At 37.9% G+C, this 25,480-nt stretch overlaps 1 protein-coding gene across 4 annotated transcripts; it reads left to right on the top strand.

Annotated features, from left to right (window-relative positions):
• Positions 1 to 1,961: 1,961 nt before the first annotated feature.
• Positions 1,962 to 17,395, top strand: PARP1 (poly(ADP-ribose) polymerase 2). Of its 4 annotated transcripts, none has more exons than XM_082899450.1 (21): positions 2,114 to 2,377; positions 2,983 to 3,032; positions 3,137 to 3,320; positions 3,747 to 4,084; positions 4,160 to 4,685; positions 4,768 to 5,083; positions 5,542 to 5,737; positions 5,818 to 5,982; positions 6,126 to 6,186; positions 6,272 to 6,335; positions 6,433 to 6,684; positions 7,368 to 7,605; positions 7,724 to 7,839; positions 7,925 to 8,001; positions 8,172 to 8,332; positions 14,335 to 14,526; positions 14,651 to 14,759; positions 14,856 to 14,938; positions 15,062 to 15,199; positions 16,340 to 16,522; positions 17,087 to 17,395. In XM_082899450.1, exons 5-21 carry the CDS (start codon positions 4,571 to 4,573, stop codon positions 17,132 to 17,134), a joined length of 2,514 nt encoding a protein of 837 aa, XP_082755576.1. In that variant the 5' UTR covers positions 2,114 to 2,377; positions 2,983 to 3,032; positions 3,137 to 3,320; positions 3,747 to 4,084; positions 4,160 to 4,570; the 3' UTR covers positions 17,135 to 17,395. The 4 variants fall into 4 exon arrangements, with proteins under 4 accessions (XP_082755573.1, XP_082755574.1, XP_082755576.1 ...); XM_082899449.1 differs by having other exon boundaries at positions 6,111 to 6,186; XM_082899447.1 differs by lacking the exon at positions 3,747 to 4,084 and having other exon boundaries at positions 1,962 to 2,377; positions 4,502 to 4,685; positions 6,111 to 6,186.
• Positions 17,396 to 25,480: the final 8,085 nt, after the last annotated feature.

Below are 25,480 nucleotides of genomic sequence, written 5' to 3'. Positions count from 1 at the left end.
AACAGCCTTATTTTAAACCCAACTATTTTTGTGATATATTTCATATATTATTCCAATCTTAATGGTTTTGAACTTCCTACCCTCATAATTTACCCACCCTATTAATGTTCTCCCAACCGTTTTTTAATAAAATCCAGTTAAGACAAATACAATCGGATCGGGTGATTTTGCCATCCCTTCATAAGTCTTCATTTAATAATATATAATGGATTGATTTATGTGCCTTTTTACAAACTGAAAATTGATAATCATAGAGTATAAGTTGAAAGTATTATTCATCTTTTTCAATAGTTTATTTCTCTGGAACACTTCAACAAAATCAGTTTAATTATTTTTCTACATAAATAAGTGTAAATTTGGTAAATAAAAGTTAGTAGATGACATGGATTTGCTAAAGTTGAAGATTTCAACTTCATAGTGAAGTTAGACCTATTTTCAAACAAATTTTAACTCACTTTGGTGATTTAAATAATTCATTTTATACAATTAATTAAGAAAATTATTCATGTAAAAAATCAAGTTAATCCGACATCGACTGTCATATTACTAGATTATTTTAATTTATAGGGCTTACATGTTTTTAGGAATAAACTATCCATGTATTATAACGTATATGTGATTTGATTATATAATTACTTATATCTAATAAATCTAATTTTTTACATGCATATTCTGTTCAACTTGTCAAATGAAATGAATAGTTCAAATTATTGACATAGGTACAAATTAGTCCTACAATGCACCAATTTTACTTGTGAAATTGAGATCTCCAACTTTATCAAATTCAAACTTGATTATTTTATGTTGTTGAGGTCTATTTAGGAAACTCTAAAACTTATAACGAAAGTAGCGAGAAGATTAAATGTTAACTTTTGAATTGTCATAAACTTCAAGGGGATTAATATAATTTATCTAACATCCAAAACATAAACCTATAAGGCCATGTTTGTTTGGCGTGGTGGGGGGCTAGATTGGATTAAGATAGCTGTGGGACTCACCCATAGCTTGTTTGATATTGATTTGGGAGGGGGGATTGCTAGTGTAGAGGGCTTAGTAATCCCCCTCCCTAAGGGGATTAGCTTGGATGAATTTTAGGTGAAATTAGAAAAATAGTGAGGGGATTGAATCTATTTTATATAAAAATTTTATTTATTTTTATCAAGTGCACCTGTTTGTTTTAATATTTATTTTAATTTTTTTATTTTAAAAATAATTTATTTATTTTATATAAAAATAATTTAACAATCCTATCACTAAATCATCTCCTATCATTAAAACAAACACACTTTTACTTAATCCCCTCACTAAAAATTCTCACATAAATAATCTCTTCACTAACAATCTTTTCACTAACAATCACATCTAACTTAATCCGCCTAACAAACGTGGCCTAAGGGTAAATTACAATGACTTCCCCTAAGGTTCGAAAAAAATACATTAGTTTTATAATTCAGACATAGTTATATTATACTTTCCTAATATTTTAATTAAGACAATACTTAACTTCATTTTTATTAACAATTTATTAATAGTATGGCTGAAAAAAATTTGGTATTTATTTTACATTGAAAAAGAATTTTTTTCCTATTTAATCTTATATTTTTATATTATTTGCATTAATTTAAATTTATTTAATATTATTTAAAAGGTGTGAATAAATTACAAATATACCATTAAGAGATTTATTTAAAATATAGATTGTAGTTATAAAAATTACAAATATTTCTTTATCAGAATTTGTCATTTAACCAAAAATAAATAGTAAAAAATAAAATTCTAAAATATCCTATTAGATAATAATAAAATTACTAAAAGTATTAATTATATTTATAATATCATTAAAAAATATTACTTGATGTAATTATTTATCAATTAAAGGAATCATTTATTATGTGATTAAAAATTAAAAAAATTAAATATAATTTTTAAAATTACAAAAGTAATTTATATTTTAAATCAAGAATTTATTTATGATTTACCCTAAACTAAAACTAGTAATTTATCAAAAAAAATTATTAAAAATTTTAAATATTTTATCAAATATTCTATTAAATATATAACGTAAATATAAAACTCACATCATATAAATAAGATATCAATTTACCCAACATGTAAAGGAGATTCAATTTATTCATTCAAGAAAGAGGTCTCTGCTACAACGATATATATGCACAAGTACATAGAGAAATAGACAGAGAGAGAGAGAGAGAGAGAGTGTGTGTGTGTGGGAATAATGGCGAACCCACCAAAGCCATGGAAAGCAGAATATGCAAAGTCAGCAAGATCGTCTTGCAAGAGCTGCAAGAACACCATCGACAAAGAGAATCTCAGGCTGGGCAAGATGGTTCAAGCCACTCAATTCGATGGTTTCATGCCTGTAATGTTCCAAACCCCCCCTTCATTCCCCATTTTAACCCTTCATTCCACTCTTTATTTTCCATTGCTTTCACTGTTTAGGGTCGATTGTGCATTTCTACTTCTGTTCTTGTTTCTTGTTTACTCTTTTTGTGCGGGTTTGTTTGCTTTCTTTCATGTTTCTCTCATAAAAGAGAATTTTGGGCTTTTTTGTGAGGGTTTATTGATGTTTCTTCTTTTACGGTTTGGAATTAGAAAGAAGAATTGTTTTGCTGTTCTAGCTGTCTGTCTATAGTGTGATAAATCTGGGCATTTTGTATTATTAGCAGTTCTATTAAAGGCTTAGCAAAAGTTGGTGGAATCAAGTGTATTATACCCTTTTACCTAAAAGAAAAATGTGATTGTACCAAAACTTTTAAGTCTTGCTTTTTCTTAAACTAGCTAGTACAAAGAAGGGACTGTTTTGGACTTATGGTTCATAAGGGCTTCGATTTCTTTGTGTTGGGGGATCTTCTTAGCTGTAATTACCCCCCCAAATTGATACTTTATATTGTTTGTTCTCCTTTGTATTCAATGTGTGATTTCATTTCCACTGAAAGAAAACTTTTTTCTTTTAAAAAAAATCAGATGTGGAATCATGCTGGATGCATATTGAAGAAAGCAAACCAGATAAAATCGTATGTGCTCCCTTACTTCTGGTCATAATCTGGACTGGCACAAGGTATATCCTAATCTTTTGTTTGTCCCATAACTGACCTCAACACTTTTGCAATGCTTTTAGCCTTGATGATGTTGAAGGCATAGAGTTGCTTCGATGGGAAGATCAACAGAAGATAAGGAAATATGTAGAGGGTGGTGGACCTCAAAATACCCCTTCTCCTGTTGTTATGGAATGTGGTATTGAAGTTTCACAGACTTCCCGTGCTGCTTGCCGGCGCTGCAACCAAAAGGTTATGAAAGGAGAGGTGAGTTATTATGTTCTACTATTCCTATTTCCATGAAATAATTGTTCTTTGATCATGGAATTTCTCTGAATAGTTGTGGAAGGACCTGGATATTTTTACATAGGCATGTTTGCCAAAGCTACTATGGAGATATTTTTTGATGAATTAATTATTGTAAGCGACATGCATTTATTCAACATAGTTATTCAGTTTCGGAATGTTCACAGCACGCTAGGCAGCTATAGACTCAAGGATGAAGTATTGTGTATTGACTCACTAATATAGTTCCTTGTTTTTCTCTCAGCCAGCTCACATGTGTTGTGTATACTTCCCTTACTTCTTATTGATGTTGTGTCATTTCGCTGCCATAATTTTAGTATCATCATATTTCTTTATCTGCTTAAACAGTTTCTTGACTAATCTGATCCTGGTGGAATGGTGTACCAGGTACCTTCAAATATCTAATATGGAAATCCTTTAACAAGGCATGTGTTCAAAGTAAAAATCCATTTGTTGTGTAACTGATACCAAAAGCTCATAAGCACCTCTATTATCTCCATGAGGTTGTCAAAGATATGGAAAGAAATAAATCTCAAGTGACTCATGAGTTTGTCTATCCTGTACTGGTAATACATGGCAATTTAAACGTGCTTAGGGCTGCAAACAAGCTGAGCGGAGTTGAGTATGCAATGTTTGAGCTTGGCTCGAGCTTGAGCTCAAATCAAGACAAAACAATTACCCTCAAGCTCAACTCCAGTTTAATACACATGAGCTGCGGACCTGTGGTACAAGTGGTTGACTTATTTCCTTATCCCTCTGCACTTATATGAAGGTTTTGAATCTGTTGAATGCCTTGACAGGTCGATGTGGGACACTAAGTATTATAAACATGGGACCAAGTTAGCTAGATGACGTCATTTATGAAATGTTTTTTCCATTTGACCTTGTATCACATCGAAGAAATAAGGAAGCATGGCTACTGCATTCTTCATAAAAGTCTGTATGAAATATTCTTCGCTCCTTGCCTCCCACATCGTAGAAAGAAAGATGCCTCAACCATATCATATGTTTTGCCTTCATAGATATCCTATTTTTATTGATTTATCACTTAAATGAAGCTTGTAAAGCACATAAAGCACAAAAGCTAGTTAGATAAGGGCTATACATTCCTCCTGGTTTATTGTTTTAGCATTCTATGCTAGGTCCGGATATCCACCAAGCCCGAAGGTCAAGGTGCTAGAGGTTTGGCATGGCACCATGCTAATTGTTTCATGGAATTGTCTCCAACTACTCAAGTGGAGAAATTGTCAGGATGGGATAGCCTTTCAGCTTCTGATCAGTTGGCTGTTCGTGCCCTGGTTAAGAAGGTTCCCTCTTCCAGTAAAGGTGGTATCAAATTTCTTTTGTAAATATGTATTTTCTTTCAATACTGTTGTGACTGCATATTTTTCTAATCCTTACCTTTCAGGCACAAAAGTTGAACTACAGGAGGAGGACAAAGAGTCCTTACAGCAATCAACATTGAAAGGTGGTGCTAAACGTAAAAGAGCTGTGAGCGGTGATCAAAAGTCAAAACTTTCTAGAAGTGAAGAGAATTCCAACTTGCTGGGGAATGAACACCCCAAATCATCTGATTTGGAGAGTCTGCTGGAGGCTCAGACTAAAGAACTATGGGCTCTAAAAGACGATCTTAAAAAGAAAGTGACAACAGCAGAGTTGCGAGAGATGCTTGAAGCCAACAGCCAAGACTCAACAGGATCAGAACTTGACTTGAGAGACCGATGGTAAGGTCTCCCAGATGCAACTTCTTGCGGCCATTATCATCATGAGAAATCTGTACTTCCCTATGTTAAATACTTGAACCATGAGCTTATGTTATAAATGGTTTTACTTGCTGTTTTTATGTTTGTCAAGGAAATATTATGAATGATCTTAGTACCCGCTAATCTTCTTCTTCTTCTTCTTCTTCTTTCTTTCTTTTTGACAAAAAACTTGAATTAATGGTTTAATATACTTAAACGAAATATACTCAAACTGTCTTCTTCTTCTTTCTTTTTGACAAAAACTTAAATTAATGGTTTAATATACTTAAACGAAATATACTCAAATTGTTTAAAAATGGTATTTAATTTTACCCAATTCTTTCTGCTCGCAACAATTCAATGTAGTCAAGAACTCTTTTTTTATTTTTTTATTTTCTTGGAAATTGGAATTGATTCATTTCAATTTATTACTTTTTCAGTGCTGATGGAATGCTTTTTGGAGCGCTTGGACCCTGCCCGCTTTGTTCTGGGAGTCTTCGTTATTCTGGAGGCATGTACAGATGTCATGGGTATCTATCAGCATGGAGCAAGTGTACATACTCTACCACTGAGCCTGAACGTGTTAAAGGGAAATGGAAAATCCCTGATGAAACAATCAATGATTACCTATGCAAGGTACTTATTGTTTGGCTCAATCTCATATGCTATAATCCTCGCTGCAAATTTTAATTATTGTTTGAATTGATTATTCTCAGTGGTTTAAGTCACAAAAGACGAAGAAACCTTCTCGAATATTGCCTCCTCCTTCATCCACTGTGCCTCGTGGAAATCAAGCTGCTAAAGGACAATATCAGTCATCCAAGGTTGAAAAGTTGGGAGATCTGAAAGTTGCTATTGCTGGATTACCGAGGGAATCCATGGTATCATTTGTTGTTCATTCCAGTTATGGCTATGTTCTATAATCTGTCACTAAATTGTCTTAGGAACACTTATTGAGTTACTATGATTTCATCATCTGTTATAAGTATCAAATCCTCTTTTAAAAAAGAGGGTGATTGCGCAGAACAAATGGAAGAGCAAAATTGAGGAAGCAGGTGGTCAGGTTCATACTACGATAAAGAAAGGTATATTGTCCATATACTGAGTTTTGGATTCTTGTCATTTATTGAGATTTCTTTTGGCACTCTTACTCCACAAAGTACATTGCAGACACAAACTGCTTAGTTGTCAGTGGAGTGTTGGATGATAAAGAAGCTGAGATGAAGAAGGCAAGGTAAACCTGTCCCTAAATTGCTGGGTCCAAGTGTTCTATTTTTTGTTTTAATTTTTATGAGTTATTTTCTTGACTGGTTTTAGTTTCATTGTGACAGGAGAATGAAAATACCTATTGTTAGAGAGGATTATCTGGTTGACTGCATTGAAAAACAGAAGAAACTTCCTTTCGATTTGTACAAAATTGAAGCTATTGGAGAAGCGTCTAGCATGGCCACTGTTAAAGTGAAAGGGCGAAGTGCTGTGCATGAATCATCTGGCTTGCAAGATTCTGGCCACATCCTTGAGGATGGAAGAAGCATTTACAATACAACTTTGAACATGTCTGACCTTTCAACTGGAATTAACAGGTGGATTTAGTTTCTTTTATTGCTTTCAACGGTTTAAATCCTTTATGCTCTTTTCGCCGTGTCCATCCTTGAGTATTGCTCTATGTTTCAATGATGACCTTGAATTACAAAGTTTATGCTGTTTACCTGGTAAGGATTCCAGTGAGCAGGTTATTATGATTTTCTTCTTTAATTATTGTACGTTGTCTTATTTTTTTTTGGTTTTCCCTAGTAATCCTTTAGTATATGGTGATTGGGTTGTTAATAGAGCTCAGTGATTTTGAAGTTTCTGAAAATTGAAACTTGTTCTTAATTGAATCCAAATCTCATACTCATTTGTCTCGTCATACATTTTATGTTTAAGAGCTTGCAACTCCTTCCAGTGGGAATCCTAAATGGTTTGGTTGTATTGTTTGTAGTGCTTGACAATACGCTGACTTGTACTTCTATGTAACTGAAGGTTCTCTACAATGATATACTGCACAGAACTTCTACATACTGACTGTTCTTGGAATAAAAGCTTTCATTTTCTTGGTGGAGGTTACTTTTTAAAATCTGTTTCTACCCAATGAAATATTCTTACTGTAATTTGATGTATGAAACACTTCCAGATGGACCTATGAATTGATATATTGCTTTTAAGAGCCTATTATTTATTTAGTCTTGTATTGATTGATTTTATCTCTTTGTTTTTCTGTATGAAGTTACTATATCCTTCAAATCATTGAAGAGGATAAAGGTTCAGGTTGTTATGTTTTTCGTAAATGGGGCCGTGTTGGAAACAACAAAATTGGAGGAAACAAAGTAGAAGAGATGTCTAAATCAGATGCAATTCGAGAATTCAAACGTCTGTTCCTTGAGAAAACTGGGAACCCATGGGAAGCATGGGAAGACAAACAAAATTTTCAGAAGCAACCTGGCAGATTCTTTCCATTAGACATTGTACTGCTGATTTTATATTTTTATATTTAAGTGTTTTTTTTTTTCCAAATGTTGAAGCTCCTTCATTGGGCTCATATTTGTTGTTCCTTTCCTGATATCAGAGTATTGGATTTTGTAGGATTATGGGGTCAATAAAGAGGTCTCTAAGAAGAAAAATCGTAATGATGCTGGCAGTCAACTTGCTCCACCATTAGTAGATTTGATTAAGATGCTCTTTAATGTTGAAGCGTACAGGTTGTAGCAGATTCACTATTTATTCAAATTACTCTACATTTTATATTTCAAGTATGTGTTTGTAAGAAATATTTGACTTTTGCAGAGCTGCTATGATGGAATTTGAGATCAATTTGTCAGAAATGCCACTTGGAAAACTGAGCAAAAGTAATATCCAAAAAGGTACATGTCTCTAGTTCTCTTTTATGTAAATATTTACAATGCCTTTAGTGGAGATGCAGAGGTGATGTCATTGTTGTGTTATCAAGCTTGTTCTTTAAAGCGAATGTTAAATCTTTTTTTTAGCTGCTTAATTTACAATTTCTAATATACTTCCTTAATATGTTCTGCAGGTTTTGAGGCATTAACGGAGATTCTTAATTTAGTAAATAGTAATGCACATGATCCTTCATACAAAGAAAGCCTGATTGTTGATGCCAGCAATCGATTTTTCACTGTGATTCCTTCTATTCATCCACATCTGATTAGGGATGAGGATGACATTAAGTCAAAGGTAAAAGTTTCCTAGATGTGCATGCATATTCCGTGATTTGCATATTTTCAGGATCATCAATTGTTTCTCTTTTGCCTGAGTCGTGACAACATAACAAATAACATTTATGTCGTAAAAGGTTTTTTATTCTGCCATATGCTTATGTTTTTTCTTTTTAAATTTTTTTATTCCTGATAATCTTTTTCATTTGTATGTTTGGCCATATAGTATCCTCTTCTCCTTTGGGGTGTAGTTTTTAGCTTGAAGTCTTAGTCCGCAGAGGTTTGCACAACCCAAAACACTCCGCTCCCTCTTCTGTGTGGGCCTGCCATGGGCGGGGGTGGGGGTGGGGGTGCTTGTTTGGATGCCCACTGGGCCAACAAGATTAATGATACTATGTATTGTAGTGATCAGTTTTATTGTGTATTAATAAGGGCCCTTAAATCATATGGACTATGAGCACTTGCTTTTTAATCTTCTGAATGCTTCACTTGTCCTATATTTTCTATCAAAATCTCAACTTGTGAGTTTGTTTGTTTGTTTGCCTTTTTTCCAAGATTGAATCTTATGTATGTGACTATGTAGTTTAAATTATGCAAATTTTCCAAAATTTTTAAGGTATTAGCGTTTTCTAATACCTATGGGCTTGAGCATGCAAGTATAGGAACTCTCTGTTGAAGAGAAAATTGAAAAATGAACTGTGCTATGCTATGTATGTATATATATGCACCTGGCTGCACGCCTAGGCTTTGTCCCATCATCTCCATATGTTTTCTATAATGACATGTAGAGAGTGAGAGAGGCAGTTAGAGAGTGAAGTCAACCTTATGAGGTTATAACAGAATTTGAATGTCTCTCTCTCCGCCGTGTAGCTCTTACTTAAGCTAGTAGAGGTTGCTATTTATAGTTGTACCAGTACTGCTTGGGAGGCAAAGCAATCAATATGGAGATGCCACGTGCCTTGGTGAGATTCTCAATATGTACTGTCAGGTTGAGATGAAGATGTTTAGTGTACCATGTTGAGTTGAGGTGAAGACATTATCAACACCTCGACTTCTAGTCATCAATCCTCTACCCTCCCAGTAGGAACTATAGTGTAGACATAGTCGCAAACCACACCTGGAGAGGCTTCCCTGGTCCTACCGGTTGATCGGGTTGGAGATCTCAGTCTAGGTGCACAAGTTATATGGAGATGCTTTGAAGAGAGTTATCTTCACGAGGATTGGAGAGGCCCCAACAAGAGTGCTCCTCGAGGCCAAGACACTTATTCTTTCTTTGGCCTTCAGGTTGCCTTTTTTTGAAGCATTACTTTAACAGAAGTAAGAATCAGAGGGTCATAGAGTATGACTGACAAAATTGTAAATGTGAACCTTGCAAATGGGTGCATTACACTCAAGATTCTTAGGGAGTACTAGGAGATCCATTTGCAACGCGTCTCACCTTCTTGAGGAACTCATCATATTTCAACTGATTAGGCTTCTAAGGAGCTTCAGGGGGATACATTGTCACATGATTATGACCACAAGGGGCTTTTGAAGATCTCATACCCTTCCTTATTCTTTGAGTGTGTTACTCTTTCGGCTCAGTTTGGTTAGATAAATAATACAGGAAAGTGAAAGAAAAATAATTTTATTTTTTATTTTTTTATGTGTTTGTTTAGATAGAGTTTTAGAAAGTAATGGAAACTAAAGTTTGCTATACAACTCAAACTAGTTTGGTAGTTAAGCTAACAAATTCTTGCAAAATAAATAATACAGTAACGGAAAAAATTAAAGTTTGTTAGATAAATAATAAAGTTTGCAAAATAAAGTTTGTTAGATAAATAATACAGGAAAGTGAAAGAAAAATAATTTTATTTTTTATTTTTTTATGTGTTTGTTTAGATAGAGTCTTAGAAAGTAATGGAAACTAAAGTTTGCTATACAACTCAAACTAGTTTGTTAGTTAAGCTAACAAATTCTTGCAAAATATACAGGGAAATTTATTTTTTCCCACAAATCTTTCCTTTTTGCCCATATTTCTCTCCACAACTCTCTGTTATGTAGTGATTATATTTTTTTTCCCATCATTTTCTTACAAAATTTTTCATCTATTCAAATGCATGCAAGAAAATAAATTTTCATTTCTTTTTCCTTTCTTTCACTTCACTTTTTACCATTTTCATTTTCTATCACGCGTTTCTTTCTAAACAAACGGAACCTTAGTGTTGTATGCTTTCTTGTAGCATCTTGTGGATATTTAGCTAATATATTTTCCAAAGAATCTGTTTTCTTCTCGGCGATCGGTTCTTCCTGTTAATATTCTCGTTGTTCCTTCCTCTCTCTGGTATCCACCAAACCAACATGTACCTCATGAACAGTTGAAGCCTCCATCTGGCTATTTTTGCTCTGTCTTGCAGTTTGTCTGGTGTCATTTCCATTGGCTTCCTGTCATTGCCTCGACCTTGAGTCCTCAACAAATGTTTCTACATCAAATCCTTTGCCCTTCAAACCCATTAGTTTTATAGCAATTGCTTAGTCGTTAGAAGTCCTTGAGACATTTGAGCTGCTTTATCTTTCTACCCTCCACAATGTTAGGCATGCTCATTCTTTAGCCAAGCGTGCCCTTCTCCATAGCTTGCGCATGGTGCTTGTTCAGCTAGGCCAAGCGGATCTCCTACCGAGCACATTTGTCTTTCAATATGCTCCAAAAGGCACTTTGATGCTGCCATGCCAACCTTGGTCGTGTGCGGGTTTAAAACCCTGTTGCCGTTGGTGCCTTATGGGGTCCTTGAGCAACCCATGATCCTCCTGCATGGTATCACCAAATGATATAAAGCTTGAACAGCTTTCCAAATGTTACATACTGGTGTATGACATGTAGGAATGGCAACAAGGCAAGGCGGGGCGGGGCGGGGCGGGGCCGGGGACCACACTCCCCGTCCTCGATCCCCGATAGTGAGAAATTCTCTGTCCCCGGCCCCGATCCCCGACGGGGACCCTATCGCCCCCCCCCCGCCCCTGATCGGGGTTCGGGTTTCCCCGACCTCGAAAATCCCCGACCTGTTCGTTTTTTTTTTTTTTAACACAAAAACAACAACAAAAATTTCAATCTGTTGTATTGAATATATTTCATCATCATCAATTATCAACTTAAAAAAAAAATTAAAAAATCTGAACCTGTTCATATTACACACATTACACACGCACACACAGATTGTTCATTGCACACATATATATACACATACATTACACACATATATATCTATCATCATCGTCAACATCAACTTTAAAAAAAAAAAATTTCAAATTGTTCATTACACACACAGATATATCATCAACAACTTAAAAAAAATAAAAAAATCTTAACTTTGTTCATTACACACACGTTACACACACGCACATATACATATATATATATATATATATATATATATGAATCTATCATCATCATCATCAACAACAACTTTAAAAAAAAAAATAAATAAAAAATAAAAAAATAAAATATGAAATTATTCATTACACATATATATGTATCTATCATCATCAACTTAAAAAAATAAAAAAATCTAAACTTGTTCATTACACACACACACGCATATATATATATATATATATATATATATCATCATCATCAACAACTTAAAAATAAAAAATAAAAAAAAAAACTGCAGATCTGTTCGTCAAGCTGTGTTGTGACGGAGCTGCAGCGGAGGCTGGACAGAGGCGGTGTTGCGAAGATGAAGCCATGGCGACGGAGGCGGTGGTGCTGGAGGATCGGCGGATCTGTTCAGATCTGTTTCGATCTGATCTAGATGATGATGACGGAGGCGGTGGTGGTGGAGGATTGGCGGATCTGTTTAGACCTGTTCTAGATGATGATGATAAGAATCTGAGAGAGAGAGATTTGAGTGAGGTGAGGGAAGGACGGCTTTGGCTTTGGCTTTGGCTTTGGCTTTGGCTTTGGCTTTGGCTTTGGCTTTGGCTTGTATGTGTTCTATTCAGCCAAAGCCTTAAAACACACACACACATGTTATATATAGCTAGGGGCAAAATAGTCATTTCACGTCGGGGGGCAAGCGGGGATCGGGGGTGGGGCCGGGGCTGAAACAAATATCCCCGTTCCCGGCCCGAATGTCATCGGGGATTCAATTTTTAATACCATCCCCAGCCCGTCGAGGGTATTTTTCGGGGAATAACCGCTCAATTCGAGGTCGGAGAATCGGGTCCCCGTCGGGTCGGTTTCCGATTGCCATCTCTAATGACATGTGTTGGGCACAGACCTGCTCTAGACACTTGTCAGATATGTTGGGGACATGCAATGGACACGTTGGGGACACGCGTTATCCCATTTTTAAAATATTTTTATTCACCGGAGTAGTATACCCAAAGTGATGAATTTAATGAGAATAAATATGTAATATTCAAATTTATATATTATAAATATATAAAATAATATGTTTAGAACGTGTCCCTCGTATGCTATGCTCTATATTTTTTTAAAAAATTTGGGTGTCTGCGTGTTTGTTAGTGTCACGTGTTCATGTTCATACTTTTTATCTAGATGACTTGTGGCTTAGAGGTGAGAGTTGACAATTTGTCAAGCCGCCACACATCTTTACTTGTCTTATTAGATAGATAAGGGTCTAGTCTAGGCGTTGACTAAGACATGTGATACGACCTCCTAGTATAATGTGGTACTCTGTACTTGCCCATCCTCTGAGCATACCTGCCCCCTCGCAACAACACATAATATGACTTTTGAGGCCTAGGCACTGAAAACAGTTGGTAGTGAGAGAATTTTGAGTTGTCAGATCAAGGGGGATGAGCCACCTATCCTTCAACATGGGACACTGGATGGGTGCAGCTGGCCCCCAATGCTGAACCCTCTCGTAAGAATGTCTCCAGTTCCATTTAAGAGCAAGCATAACTCCATCCATTTCCTCCGGCCAGCTCAGGAGCTCGCTCTACTGTGACCCTCTCTCTAGTTTTGACTGCCTCAGCTCTACACTCCATCTCCAATTGTCTAATGCCAGCTCAGTGCTTACTAAGAAGGCTATAAACCAACCATCTCACCCCCAACCAATGCAAATGGAAGCACACTGTGCACACACCAAAGAGAAAAATAATCATATAGAATTTATATGGTTTGGCCAACTTGCTTACATCCACGATTGAGAGAGATTATCGACTATAAACTGCAGAGTACAACCATGGTAACACTGAATTATATTTTCATTATTGTCTCTTTTGTTGCTGGTGGTGGTGAAAATGAGGTTGGGCCTTTTTTGTTTTCTTATAATCAAATGCAAGAGGTAAACATTTGAACATTATGCATGTTTTCTTTGATGTCGGTAAATTTTCTGCATGATTATAGAAAATTTCAGCCATTCAATAATCAGTAAATGGTAATGGATTCCAAGAATTTCCATACGATGACTTTGGTATTCTCCGAAGGTTAATTTTATTTTGTTCCCATTGACGAGGCTTCCGAAAGTATGAGAAATAAAAGTAAATAAAGGCTTAGCTAAGTCAATTGAGTGTTCTGTTGATGGGAAATCCTTGAGAGCATAGTAGGAATCCATTCAATTATGGTTCTTAGTTTGGTTCCAGTTGCACAAGAATGATATTAAAACATAGGTAGTGAATATGTAAACAAAGTAAACTTGATACGACCTTAAAGCAGAGAATAATATTTAGCTTGTTACACCAGCTGAGCTTATTAATCTTGAATGTTTCTTTGGGGCATTTCAAGCACACATCTCCCTCCTTGCCTCTCCCTTATGCATATGTATTGGAAGATTAGTTAGTGAATCAGTAAGAGACCAAATGCTTCAGATGCTTCAAATAGTAATGGTGGAAATTAGTACTTGAAGAATACTTGAAGGCCATGTACATGAGCAGACACGACAGGCTTCGAGTATGTCTGTTGTATGCAAATCACCATTTCATCTGCCGTGCTTCTCTTTTTCTTTTTCTTTTTTTCTTTTTTTTTTTTGTTTTGTGAATGAGCAGCACAATAATATAATTACCTTTTTATTGTAGGTGAAAATGTTAGATGCTCTCCAGGACATTGAAATAGCTTCCAGACTAGTAGGTTTTGATGTTGATAATGATGATTCCCTTGATGAAAATTATAAGAAGCTTCGCTGTGACATTAATCCACTTCCTCATGATAGTGAAGATTATCGGTTGATTGAGAAGTATCTCCAAACTACTCATGCCCCTACGCATACAGTGAGTTTATTTTCTGAACTTTGTTCATTGGATGCACATCGTGCTAGTCTGACATAATGAATCTCAGTTTCTTGTTACTCATTTTTCAATTATTTTCTGAATACTATATTTGCTATATTCTCAGGATTGGGCACTTGAACTGGAAGAAGTTTTTTCACTGGAAAGGGAAGGGGAATTTGATAAGTTTGCTCCGCACCGGGAAAAACTTGGGAACAGAATGCTTTTATGGCATGGTAAGTTGAAAGGCCTATGCATTGAATTGCATATTTTACAAATTGATAAAAATGTTTGTGGGATTAAGACCACGCCAATGCATTTGTTCTCTCCAGGTTCTCGGTTGACAAATTTCGTGGGTATACTAAGCCAAGGACTGAGAATAGCTCCTCCCGAAGCTCCAGCAACTGGTTACATGGTTCTCTCTCTCTCTCTCTCTCTCCCCTTATGCATGCTCTTTAAGACATGTAGATAAATCAGATTTATTTACCTACATTTCTGCACTACTAATCAACATCAAATATTTGTTATTGATGTGTAGTTTGGCAAGGGAGTTTACTTTGCTGACCTGGTCAGTAAAAGTGCTCAGTATTGTTTTACTGATAGGAAAAATCCTGTGGGTTTAATGCTTCTAAGTGAGGTTGCCTTGGGAGACATTTATGAGCTCCAGAAGGCCAAGGTGAGTTCACATTCTGTGATGTGCACATCCTTTTGCTCTTGCAAATATATGTATTTTACGTGGATTTCTATGAAGCATGGATACTTCTATGGAGTCTTATCCGTATTGTATCTGTATTGGATGCCGATGCTCCTCGGATACTCTGTGTCACATATCCGAACTATTATGAAATCAAGATTGTAATAATTCTTATATAGCATTGGAGTATAATTGTTAGGATAAATATAAGAATAATTTATCAATACTATGCTTACTTCTTAGATAAAAAGAAAATAATGAGATTAAAGGAGTACATTACTTTTTTAGAATTTATCAAATTGATATATGCTTAAAGAAAGTAAGGATAAAAAAAAAATATGGTGCTAAAATTGAATTTCATCAACTAAACAAAACTGGTGTACAACACTTTTGTATATAAGAACACATTTAAGTATGAAAGGGAAAAATACAAGGGCAATAAAAACAGTTTAGACTTGATATTGAAGTCAAATTTTCATAGGTCCTACTAAAAAAAATGTAAAGTGATTGACCATCAACTCTTAAACTAAAACGTAGCCATCAGCTTTGAAACTAATACCTAATTCTTAGAGAATGGTTTCTCTCAATTCTTTGAGCTTATGTATAATAATACAATACTAAGAAAATAATAATAAAAATATTTTTAATGAACGTATTCTGGCCATACATGTATCCTATTTTTTAAGGTTTTGTCATATCACTGTATCTATATCGTATCGTACTCATATCTTGAATCTGTATCCATGCATCATAGATGGATTTCCATAATTTATCGGACTTTGTTGAATGAGTGCATCTATAATATCTTTAATTAGCACCCATGGGTGCAATATTTTCTCATATTAGTATTTTGTAATTTTGGGAAGGATTTTGTGCAATGTACTTTCTTTGAGCATGCCATTTATGAAATACATTAAACTAGCCTTTATAAGTATACATTCGTATAACTTTTTTCTTCTCTTTTTGGTGCCTTCACGCATGTTTAACCTTTAAAATTAATTTGTTTGGTGCCTGCACGCTTGTTTAACCTCCTTTAAAATTAATTTGTTTACTTCATTTTCTTCAACTTAGTATTTATGGGGAAACCTTTAACTCTTGTGTTCTTCATTTACTTCAATTTAGTATATGGACAAACCTCCCCAAGGAAAGCACTCAACTAAAGGCCTTGGAAAGAACGTACCTCAAGAATCAGATCATGTTAAGTGGAAGGATGAAGTTACTGTGCCTTGTGGCAAACCAGTGGCATCAAATATTAAGGCATCAGAGTTGTTGTATAATGAGTACATCGTCTATAATACCGCTCAAGTAAGTTTTGATCTGCATTTTGTTGAGCTTATGCTTTATCATTCTTGTGTAGCAACTTGTGAACAATTTTTGAATGGCTAACTTTTGTGACTAAAAATTTAGCTGAACAGTATTTTTACTAGTGCTAAAAAAATAGAAATTGCCAAGATAGTCTTGGCTTTCAGCTGGCAGCTGGTGCTATTGCATTGTGCTTTAATTGATAGACCTTAGTTGCACTGTCATGGTTACTATTTGTAAGTTTAAATTCATTGTTTTCAATTATGATAGTGGCTAATTAATTAAGTATACTCTTAAAAAATTAATGGGTTTACAAGATTCAAAAATACAGAGTGGGTTTATAGTAGTTTGATTGGAAAATGTTACAAGTGTCAAGAAATTGGCTCTTGGTCAAAAAGAATGTTTAAATGTTGCCAAAACTTTCGAATGGTCTGCGGTTGTGTATTTGCATACAGTCATGGTTTCACACCAAGTAAATTCACTTGCTGATTAATATTGACATTGTTTTTTTCAATATCTTTTGCTCTATGTTTATGTAACTAATTTGGAGATTGATATTTTGGACAGGTTAAGATGCAATTTTTGTTGAAGGTGAGGTTTCGTCACAAGAGGTGAGAAGCTGCAGGTAAATGGATGTCTACAACGGATGGTCAATTAAAAAGTGTTACCGGGTCTTTTTGGGTTGGGGTACTTTCCCGTTTATGGTTTGGATGAGCAGTGTGGGACAGTCAGTAATCAAGACTGGTACTTGATTTTTTGTGTTCCACAACTATTTTTCTGAATTTTGTAAGATTTCATTCTGGGGTTTGCTGGAGATCTATATACGGTAATGTGAATGGTTTCTGTGACTAATGAAAATTATGTATATTCTTTCAACTGATCCACAATTAATGCGTGCATGTCATGTGCATCGATGCTTTTTTCCCCTTATTTTGGCAGGGGTAAATGGGCCATGCAGTTAGAACCCTAACATGATGGGGATGAGTAGGTGAGGGGGATTGTAAGGTTACTCAGAAGATAGATCATGAGTCTGTTTGTTTGTGTTTATGGTGGTGTGGTGTTGGAGGGGTGTAGAGGGAGATGTTTTATGTGGTGGCTTTAGCTTACATGATGAGGTATGCTCAATAACACATGGGAGGTGCAAACTGCCAATTTTACTTTGTTAAGCTGACAGTATTCATCGATGCTCATGTGCTCCCCCCACCCTTTTCCTTCTTGTGATGTTTGCTGCCTTTGATCTTTCATCTTGTAGACGTGGCTGCACTTGCACCATTGCTTTCTCTCTCTCTCAAATCTATTAATGAAGATTCATGGTTAAGTTGTGGTGCTCCTGGTAAATGAGGAAAGGAATCACAAAATATATTAGGTGGGTTATTTTTTGTTTCTCAATTATGCAATAAAAGTGTCAACATTATTCTGCTTGTAAAGCTTTCACTATATCATTAATTGAGGACATTACGTCCATGATGTTACACGGTTTATTTTGAGACCAAAAGGCATCTGGACAAAAAGACTTTGAAGGGTACAAAAAGTAGAAATCTATGATGTGTGCATCCCTTAAAAAGGGCATATGGTAAAAATGTTGTCGTTGTTGGTCGTGTAAGTTCTGATGTTTGTGATGTGTTTTGCCAAATTTGTGATAAAAGTTACGAATGAGAATTAGACTTCGTTTGGACTTCGTTTGGAATGTGGATTGATTTTTTAATTTTTTAATTATTTTAGTATGGAGTTAAAAAATTTCATTTTGAATAGGTTTTTTGATTTTTATAAAAGAAAAAATGAAATGATTATAGTTTGGATGTGATATTTTAGAGAAATTTTATTTTCACACTTAATTAGCTTAATGTACATATTTTTTTAATACACATACCTATTAATTTGATTATTAATTAATTTTCTCAATTCACACACTTAAAGTTATAATTATATCATTCATTTATAACCATTATACACACTACTTTACTCTTCTTTTTATACACTTTTATTTTATTCCAATTGCTGATCTGCACGAACAAGAACAGAAACAACCAAAAAAAAAAAAAAAACACCACCTGAATCCAATTGAGAAAGATGAATTTCCATCAACTTTTGCTTTCTTCCAACAAGCTATTAACTTTTGCTTTCTTCCAATTGAGGAAGATGAATTTCCATTTATGGAGATGAGCCCCTCAACTGTGGTTCTCTCTAACCGTCCATCCGAATCCTCCAAAGCCTTTATTCTTCACACATCAGTAGTCCCAATGAAGCCAAAGAAATTGAGGAAAACTCCATTCACTTGTTGCTCAACCTTAAAATGAAAAGCTAAATTGATGTTCTACAAGCAATAAAAGTGTATAAAGTTTGTAACAAATAATGTGACAACAATAAAAAAATTAGGATTTATTTTTTTTAGCTCAAAAGGTGTACATTGAGATTTTTTGGTTTTTAAAAGATGTGCATAGAGAATTTTTTCATATAATATTATGGAGCTTGTTGGATGTCTATTATGGTCATTTTTATTTACGATATAATTGTCATTAAATTAATATTTCATTAAGTGTGTGCCTTGAGCTAACTAGGTGTGTAGAAATAAATTTTTTTGATATTTTGTCTTATTTGACTAAAATAACTAATTTTATTTTATATGATTATTTTAGCTCCAATAGACATGCCAAACGAACCCTTAATAGTGTATATTCTAAAGCAAAGGTTATTTTGGTTGGAAAAAAAAAAAAAAAGTCATTTTTATGTTACAAAATTTTGTAGTGGTGTTATGTTATATATTGTAATATTACAATGACCCTTTTCCTACTTACATTATATTTATTTATCATATGAAGTGTCGTATACATTAATTTAATTTTCATTAATATTCAACTAATACGCATATGTCACATCAGCCAATAGATGAAATGTGGTATAGGAAATGGTCCTTGTAACATTATTCTGTCATGAGTTATGATAGAGAACTTCACCTTCATAATTCTTACAGATACGTGACGGGTGGTGATTGGAGGAGTAGGAAAAAAAAAAATGTAATCAATAAGAAAGAAAGAGTCAAAGGAGATGGAAAAAAAAAGGGATATGAAACATTTTTGTTCTGTCATATATATCCATTTAGGAGTGCACGAAATACCATCTCCAGTAAAAAAGAATTACCGGCCATGAGGAATGTCAACAACTGTCTTAGGCAGAGCATCTAGGGAAAAAGATAGTTTGAACGGTAGAAGTAAGGTCAGACTTTTTTCAACTTTAAATTTAATTTACATTGTAATGTTTGGACTGCTTAGACTTATCACATGTCTAATTTTGATTATTTAAGTCATTTATTTTATAGACTTTTTTTTTGTATATATTATTTATATAAAAAAAATTAAATCAATTTGATATTCGTAATTTTTTCATTCTATTGTATTTGTTTTCAAAATAATAAACAAGTATGTTTTTGAAATTGACATGGGTAAATCCATAAAGATTATAACCCATCATTTAGGGCCCAATACATAACTCAAATACTAAAACCCAGCATGGCTGAAGCCCCACGTAGCAACGAGAACCAATAATATCAATACACATGGCAAGAGAAGGGCAAGCCACATAAGCAGACAAAGATCTACAAAGTTATTGCCATTACACATCGCCATTAATGAAGCCCCTTACAGCATTTATTGCGATAACCCTTCTCCGTCAGGACAGAACGGCTTCACCATGAATAAGGTAAGCTAGAGCATAGACTTTTCGGCCAAGGTGAAAGGTCAGAAGGGACAACAAAATGATTACTAGAGGATATAAGTAGATGTTGAAGACGGGAAGAAGGTTAAGCTTTCCATCTCTAATCCAGTTCTACATTCTATTTCTCTCTCTAACTTGCTCGTCGGAGGGTTCGCTGGGGGACTCCCCGTTCCCCGTTGAACTCTTATGCAGGTCTTCTGGTGGGCTTGGTCATTCGGACATAGGCTTGAGGAGCGTGGATCAGTCCGACCCGTTTCACTTGGTTCAAATGGAATCATCAGTTGGCGCCGTCTGTGGGAACTCTCTTACTCTGCGCGTCAGTTGTGCTCATTGTCGCCGGAGGCCTTTTCCCAATAACCCCTTTCTACCACCTGTGAAGGTGGATGGTCACAACTAGATCCATGGCTTCCCACCCCAATGTTCCCGATCACCAAGCCGACCCTCCCAATCCAAACAACCCACCACAGTACTTTACCGAGCTCACCAACAGCATTAATCGCCTGCCTGAGCAGAACCAAGCTTTGATTAATGCCCTACTCCAAAGAAACCTTCCCATGCCCCCTTCATCACCTCCAGATATTCCACCCAACCAAGAACGAGTACCGAGCCATACTATCCAGCAGCCCTATCCACCCAACTTGGAGGGCCTGCGACCCTCTTTCCCAGATATAAATCCACCACCCCAGGCCCCACATCCGTCGGCCTCGGCACCAACCCCTAAAGGAGAGGCCAGCAGCGTCCAGCCCCCGTTGCCTTCCGGTGGTGACAACATTCCTCTTTGGGATGCAGAACTCCGAGCCATGAAGCTCCAGCTCCAAGGAGTCATGCAGAACATACAGCATAAACCTTCTACCACAGCCAACTCCCCGTTCGTTGCCTCCATCAGGGATAAATCTCTGCCCCCTAAGTTCAAGATGCCCACAATCGACTCTTTCGACGGTACATCGGACCCATTCGATCACCTGGAGACCTATAGAACCCTCATGATCCTCCATACATTCCCTGGTGAAATCATGTGTCGGGCTTTTCCCGTAACACTCAAGGGGTCGGCTCGACCCTGGTTTAGTCAACTACCAGCAGACTCTATTTCCACTTTCCAGCACCTCAGTGACTCCTTTCTCAGCCATTTCATTGGAGACCAGGGCCAGAGGCGTCCGGTAACCCAGCTCCTCAACATCCGTCAGACTGAGGGAGAGTCGCTGCGCAGCTTTGTCACCCGCTTCAACACCGAAGCCCTGCAGGTGGCGGAAAATGATGACAAGGTCATCCTCACGGCGTTCATGGTCGGCCTATGATCATCTGATTTCCTTTTCTCCCTCTCCAAAAACCCCCCGACCTCCATGGCAATCCTACTTTTAAAAGCCCAAAAATACACGAACGCCGAAGACTCCCTAGCGGCTCGCCAAGACCCTACAGCCAAAACCCGACCCTCAGGGAGAAGAGAAAGGACTCAGAAACCAGAAACACCCAATACAACAACCAAACACCTCAGTATACCGACAGACCCCCCCGAGCCGACCGGTCGGCACCAACCCGACCGCCTGGCCGGTTCAAACGGTACACACCCCTCAATTCCCCCATGGAACAAGTCCTCAATCAGATCCAACGAGACTAGCCCACCCAACCATCACAGTCTCCTTCCAATTGGCGGGACCAGTCCAAATACTGCCGTTTTCACCAGGACTACGGCCATAATACCGAGGAGTGTGTTAACCTCAAAGATCAGGTCGAGGGCTTGATATGTCAGGGACGTCTCAGTCGATTCACAGAAACCCGCCCTTAGTAGAGGCAAAGGACTGAACCTATCAGAAATAATCGCCAGCGCATCCCTCCCTAGCAACTAGCACATCCTAACCAAGGCCATGATCGCCTTCTATAGCAACCCTGAGCACAAGGTAACCCCGCCCCCCCTGTCAGAGAAATCAAAGTCATTGCAGGCGGACTTGCTTGTGGAGGAACATCCCGCTCGGCTCAGTGGGCAGAACTCAGAAAAATAAGATAGGGCTCAGACAAAGAAGTTGCCACATTGGACCGCCCTTCCAAATAGCCCAAGCAATGGATGGAACCCGTCACCTTTACGAAAGCCGACTGCATAGGCATCCGTTACCCCCATGACGACCCCCTCGTCATTTCTGCCCTTCTCTCCAATTACAAAGTCAGACGGGTTCTCGTCGACAACGGCAACTCTTCAGGCATCATCTTTCTAAATGCCTTCCGCCAGCTCAAGATCGAGGATGAAAGTCTGTCTCCTCTCCAAACCCCATTGGTCGGTTTCACTGGAGACCGGGTGACCTCCATCGGCTCCATCGATCTTCTCATCACCATCGGAGAATACCCACGGCAGACCACCAAGTTGCTTACCTTCCTGGTTGTCGACTGTCCCTTCGCCTACAACATCATCCTCTATCACATCCACTTTCCATCTTGCCGTCAAGTTCTCCACTGATCTTGGGGTCAGCACGGTCAGGGGAGAGCAGACTGTGGCTAGGGAATGTTATGTTGCCTCACTTAAAGAGGTCAAGCTCAAGGAGGCCATGATCATTGAAGGACTCAACGTCAGAGACGAGGACGAGCTGGTTAGGGGGGAACCAATGGAAGAGCTTCTCGAGGTCCTCATCGATCCCACCAACCCAATCAAAACTGCTAAGATGGGCAGCCAACTATCTGCCCAGGCCAAAGCCGACCTTACCGCCCTCTTGATTGAGCACAAAGATGTATTTGCCTAGACCCACTCCGATATGCCGGGTATTGACCTCTCCTTCATCACCCATCGTCTCAGCATTGAACCCTATTTTCGACCTTTTCGCCAGAAGCAGTGCATCTTTCACCCGGAGTGTAATACTCTTATCGCTGCGGAAGTAGATAAACTCCTCGAGGCACAATTCATCAAAAACGTGGACTACCGTAGATGGTTGTCAAACGTGGTCCTGGTCCGTAAGAACAACGGTAAATGGCGACTCTGTGTCGACTATTTCGATCTCAATCGAGCTTGCCCCAAGGACAGTTATCCCCTTCCGCGCATAGATTTGCTTGTTGACGCCACGGCCGGTCATCAAATGCTTTGCTTCATGGATGCTTTCTCTGGGTACAACCAAATTTTGACGCACCCGTTTGACCAGGAACACACCTCCTTCATCATCAACCGAAGAACCTACCATTACCGTGTGATACCGTTTGGGTTGAAAAATGCCGGAGCCACTTACCAACGGTTGGTTAATGCCGTCTTTAATCATCAGATAGGCCGGAACATGGAGGTATATGTCGATGACATGTTAGTCAAGAGCAAGCTCTCCACTAATCATCTGGCTGACCTATAAGAGACCTTCGGCACTCTACGAAAATATCAAATGAAGCTTAATCCGGAGAAATGCGCCTTCGGCATAGGATTTGGGAAGTTCTTGGGTTTCATGGTCAATCAGCGGGGCATCGAAGCTAACCCCGAAAAGATCAAGGCCTTAATTGAAATGCAGTCACCCAGAACGGTTAAGGAGGTTCAGAGGCTTACTGGCCGAGTTGCCGCCCTCAACCGCTTTATTTCCCGTGCAACGAACAAATGCCTCCCTTTCTTTAAAGTTTTTCGACAAACTTTTGAGTGGACGGCAGAATCCGAAGAGGCCTTTCAGCAGTTGAAACAGTGCATGGCCAACCCCTCCTACTTTCTCAAGCAATCACGGGCGAACCCGTCTTCCTTTATTTAGCCGTGTCAAACACTGCAGTCAGTGCAACACTCATCAGGGAAGACAGCTCTATCCAACGACCGGTCTACTACATCAGTCGGGCTTTCAAGGGAGCGGAACAGAACTACCCGTTGTTAGAAAAAATGTCCTTGGCCTTGGTCACCGCCTCCAGACGACTCCATCCTTACTTCCAAGCCCATTCCATAGTGGTCCTCACTAACCAACCATTGAAGAAGATAATGCAACAACCAGAACTTTCCGGCAGACTTATGCAATGGTCGGTCGAGCTCAGCCAATTTGACATCTCCTATTAGCCTCGAACGGCGATTAAAGGGCAGGTTGTTGCCAATTTCATCCTGGAATTCACTAATCCCATTCTAACCATAGCTCCTCCGCCTCTGCCACCCCCTATCGAGCCAGAAGACCCTTACTCTTGGACCATCAACGTCGACGGATCATCCCGCAAAGAAGGCAGTGGGGCTGGTCTCATCCTCACCGCCCTAGAAGGGGGTTATTTCAAATGTGCTCTTCGCTTCTTGTTCGACGTAAGCAATAATGAGGCTGAATATGAGACATTGATTGCAGGTCTTCGCCTCGCCAGAGACATTGGTGTCAGTCATATCCAAGTGTTTAGCGATTCCCAGTTCATTGTCGGTCAAATCACGGGAAAATTCGATGCAAAGGAAGACACAATGCGGGCTTATAGGGATATTGCACTCTCTTTTGCTCGCCTCTTCAATAATTTCCACATCTAGTATATCCCTCGGACGGAAAACTCCAAGGCAGATGAAATGGCTCAGTTGGCTTCGGCAGACCAGTCAGACCTCAGCCACGGTGTCTGCCTCGAGTACCTGGCCCACCCTGTCATATCTCCAAACCAGCAGCAAGTCTACTTCCTCCAAAACGAACATATTCCTTAGGCGGCCGACATCTCTCTATTTTTGACAGCGGGGGAACTGCCAGTCGACAAACAGTAAGCCGCCAAAGTCAGGGCCTGATCGTCCAATTACATTCTTGTCAGCGGCCTCTTGTACAAATGTGGTTTTTCACGCCCATACCTCAGATGCCTCAATCCTTCTCCAGTAACCTACGTGATGAGGGAAATCCATGAGGGTATCTATGGTAATCATTCGGGCGCCCGATCCTTAGCCCACAAAATACTTCGCACTAGTTATTTCTGGTCTACTCTCAATCAAGATACGACTGACTTCGTGCTCAAATGTGATAAGTGCCAACGTTTTGCCAACATCCCCCATGCTCCTCCTACAAAATTAATCACACTTTGCAGTCCCTACCCATTCGCCAAATGGGGGATTGACCTAGTTGGCTCATTGACCACTGGCCGAGGCCAAACCAAATTCGCAATTGTCGCCATTGATTACTTCACTAAATGGGTGGAGGCAAAACCCCTTGCCACAATTACCGAGCGGAACACAACTAGATTCATCTGGTAGTCGATCGTATGCAGATTTGGCATCCCTCAAGCCATCGCCTCCGACAACAGCAAACAATTCGACAATGCCAAGTTTAGGAAATTCTGTGCAGAACTTCAAATCCAGCCATGTTTCTCTTC

The sequence above is a fragment of the Camellia sinensis genome, chromosome 12 (assembly GCF_055761805.1).
Source record: "Camellia sinensis isolate YWXY chromosome 12, ASM5576180v1, whole genome shotgun sequence".
Classification (NCBI taxonomy): Eukaryota; Viridiplantae; Streptophyta; class Magnoliopsida; order Ericales; family Theaceae; genus Camellia; species Camellia sinensis.
This window is presented reverse-complemented; position numbering and strand designations above follow the sequence as displayed.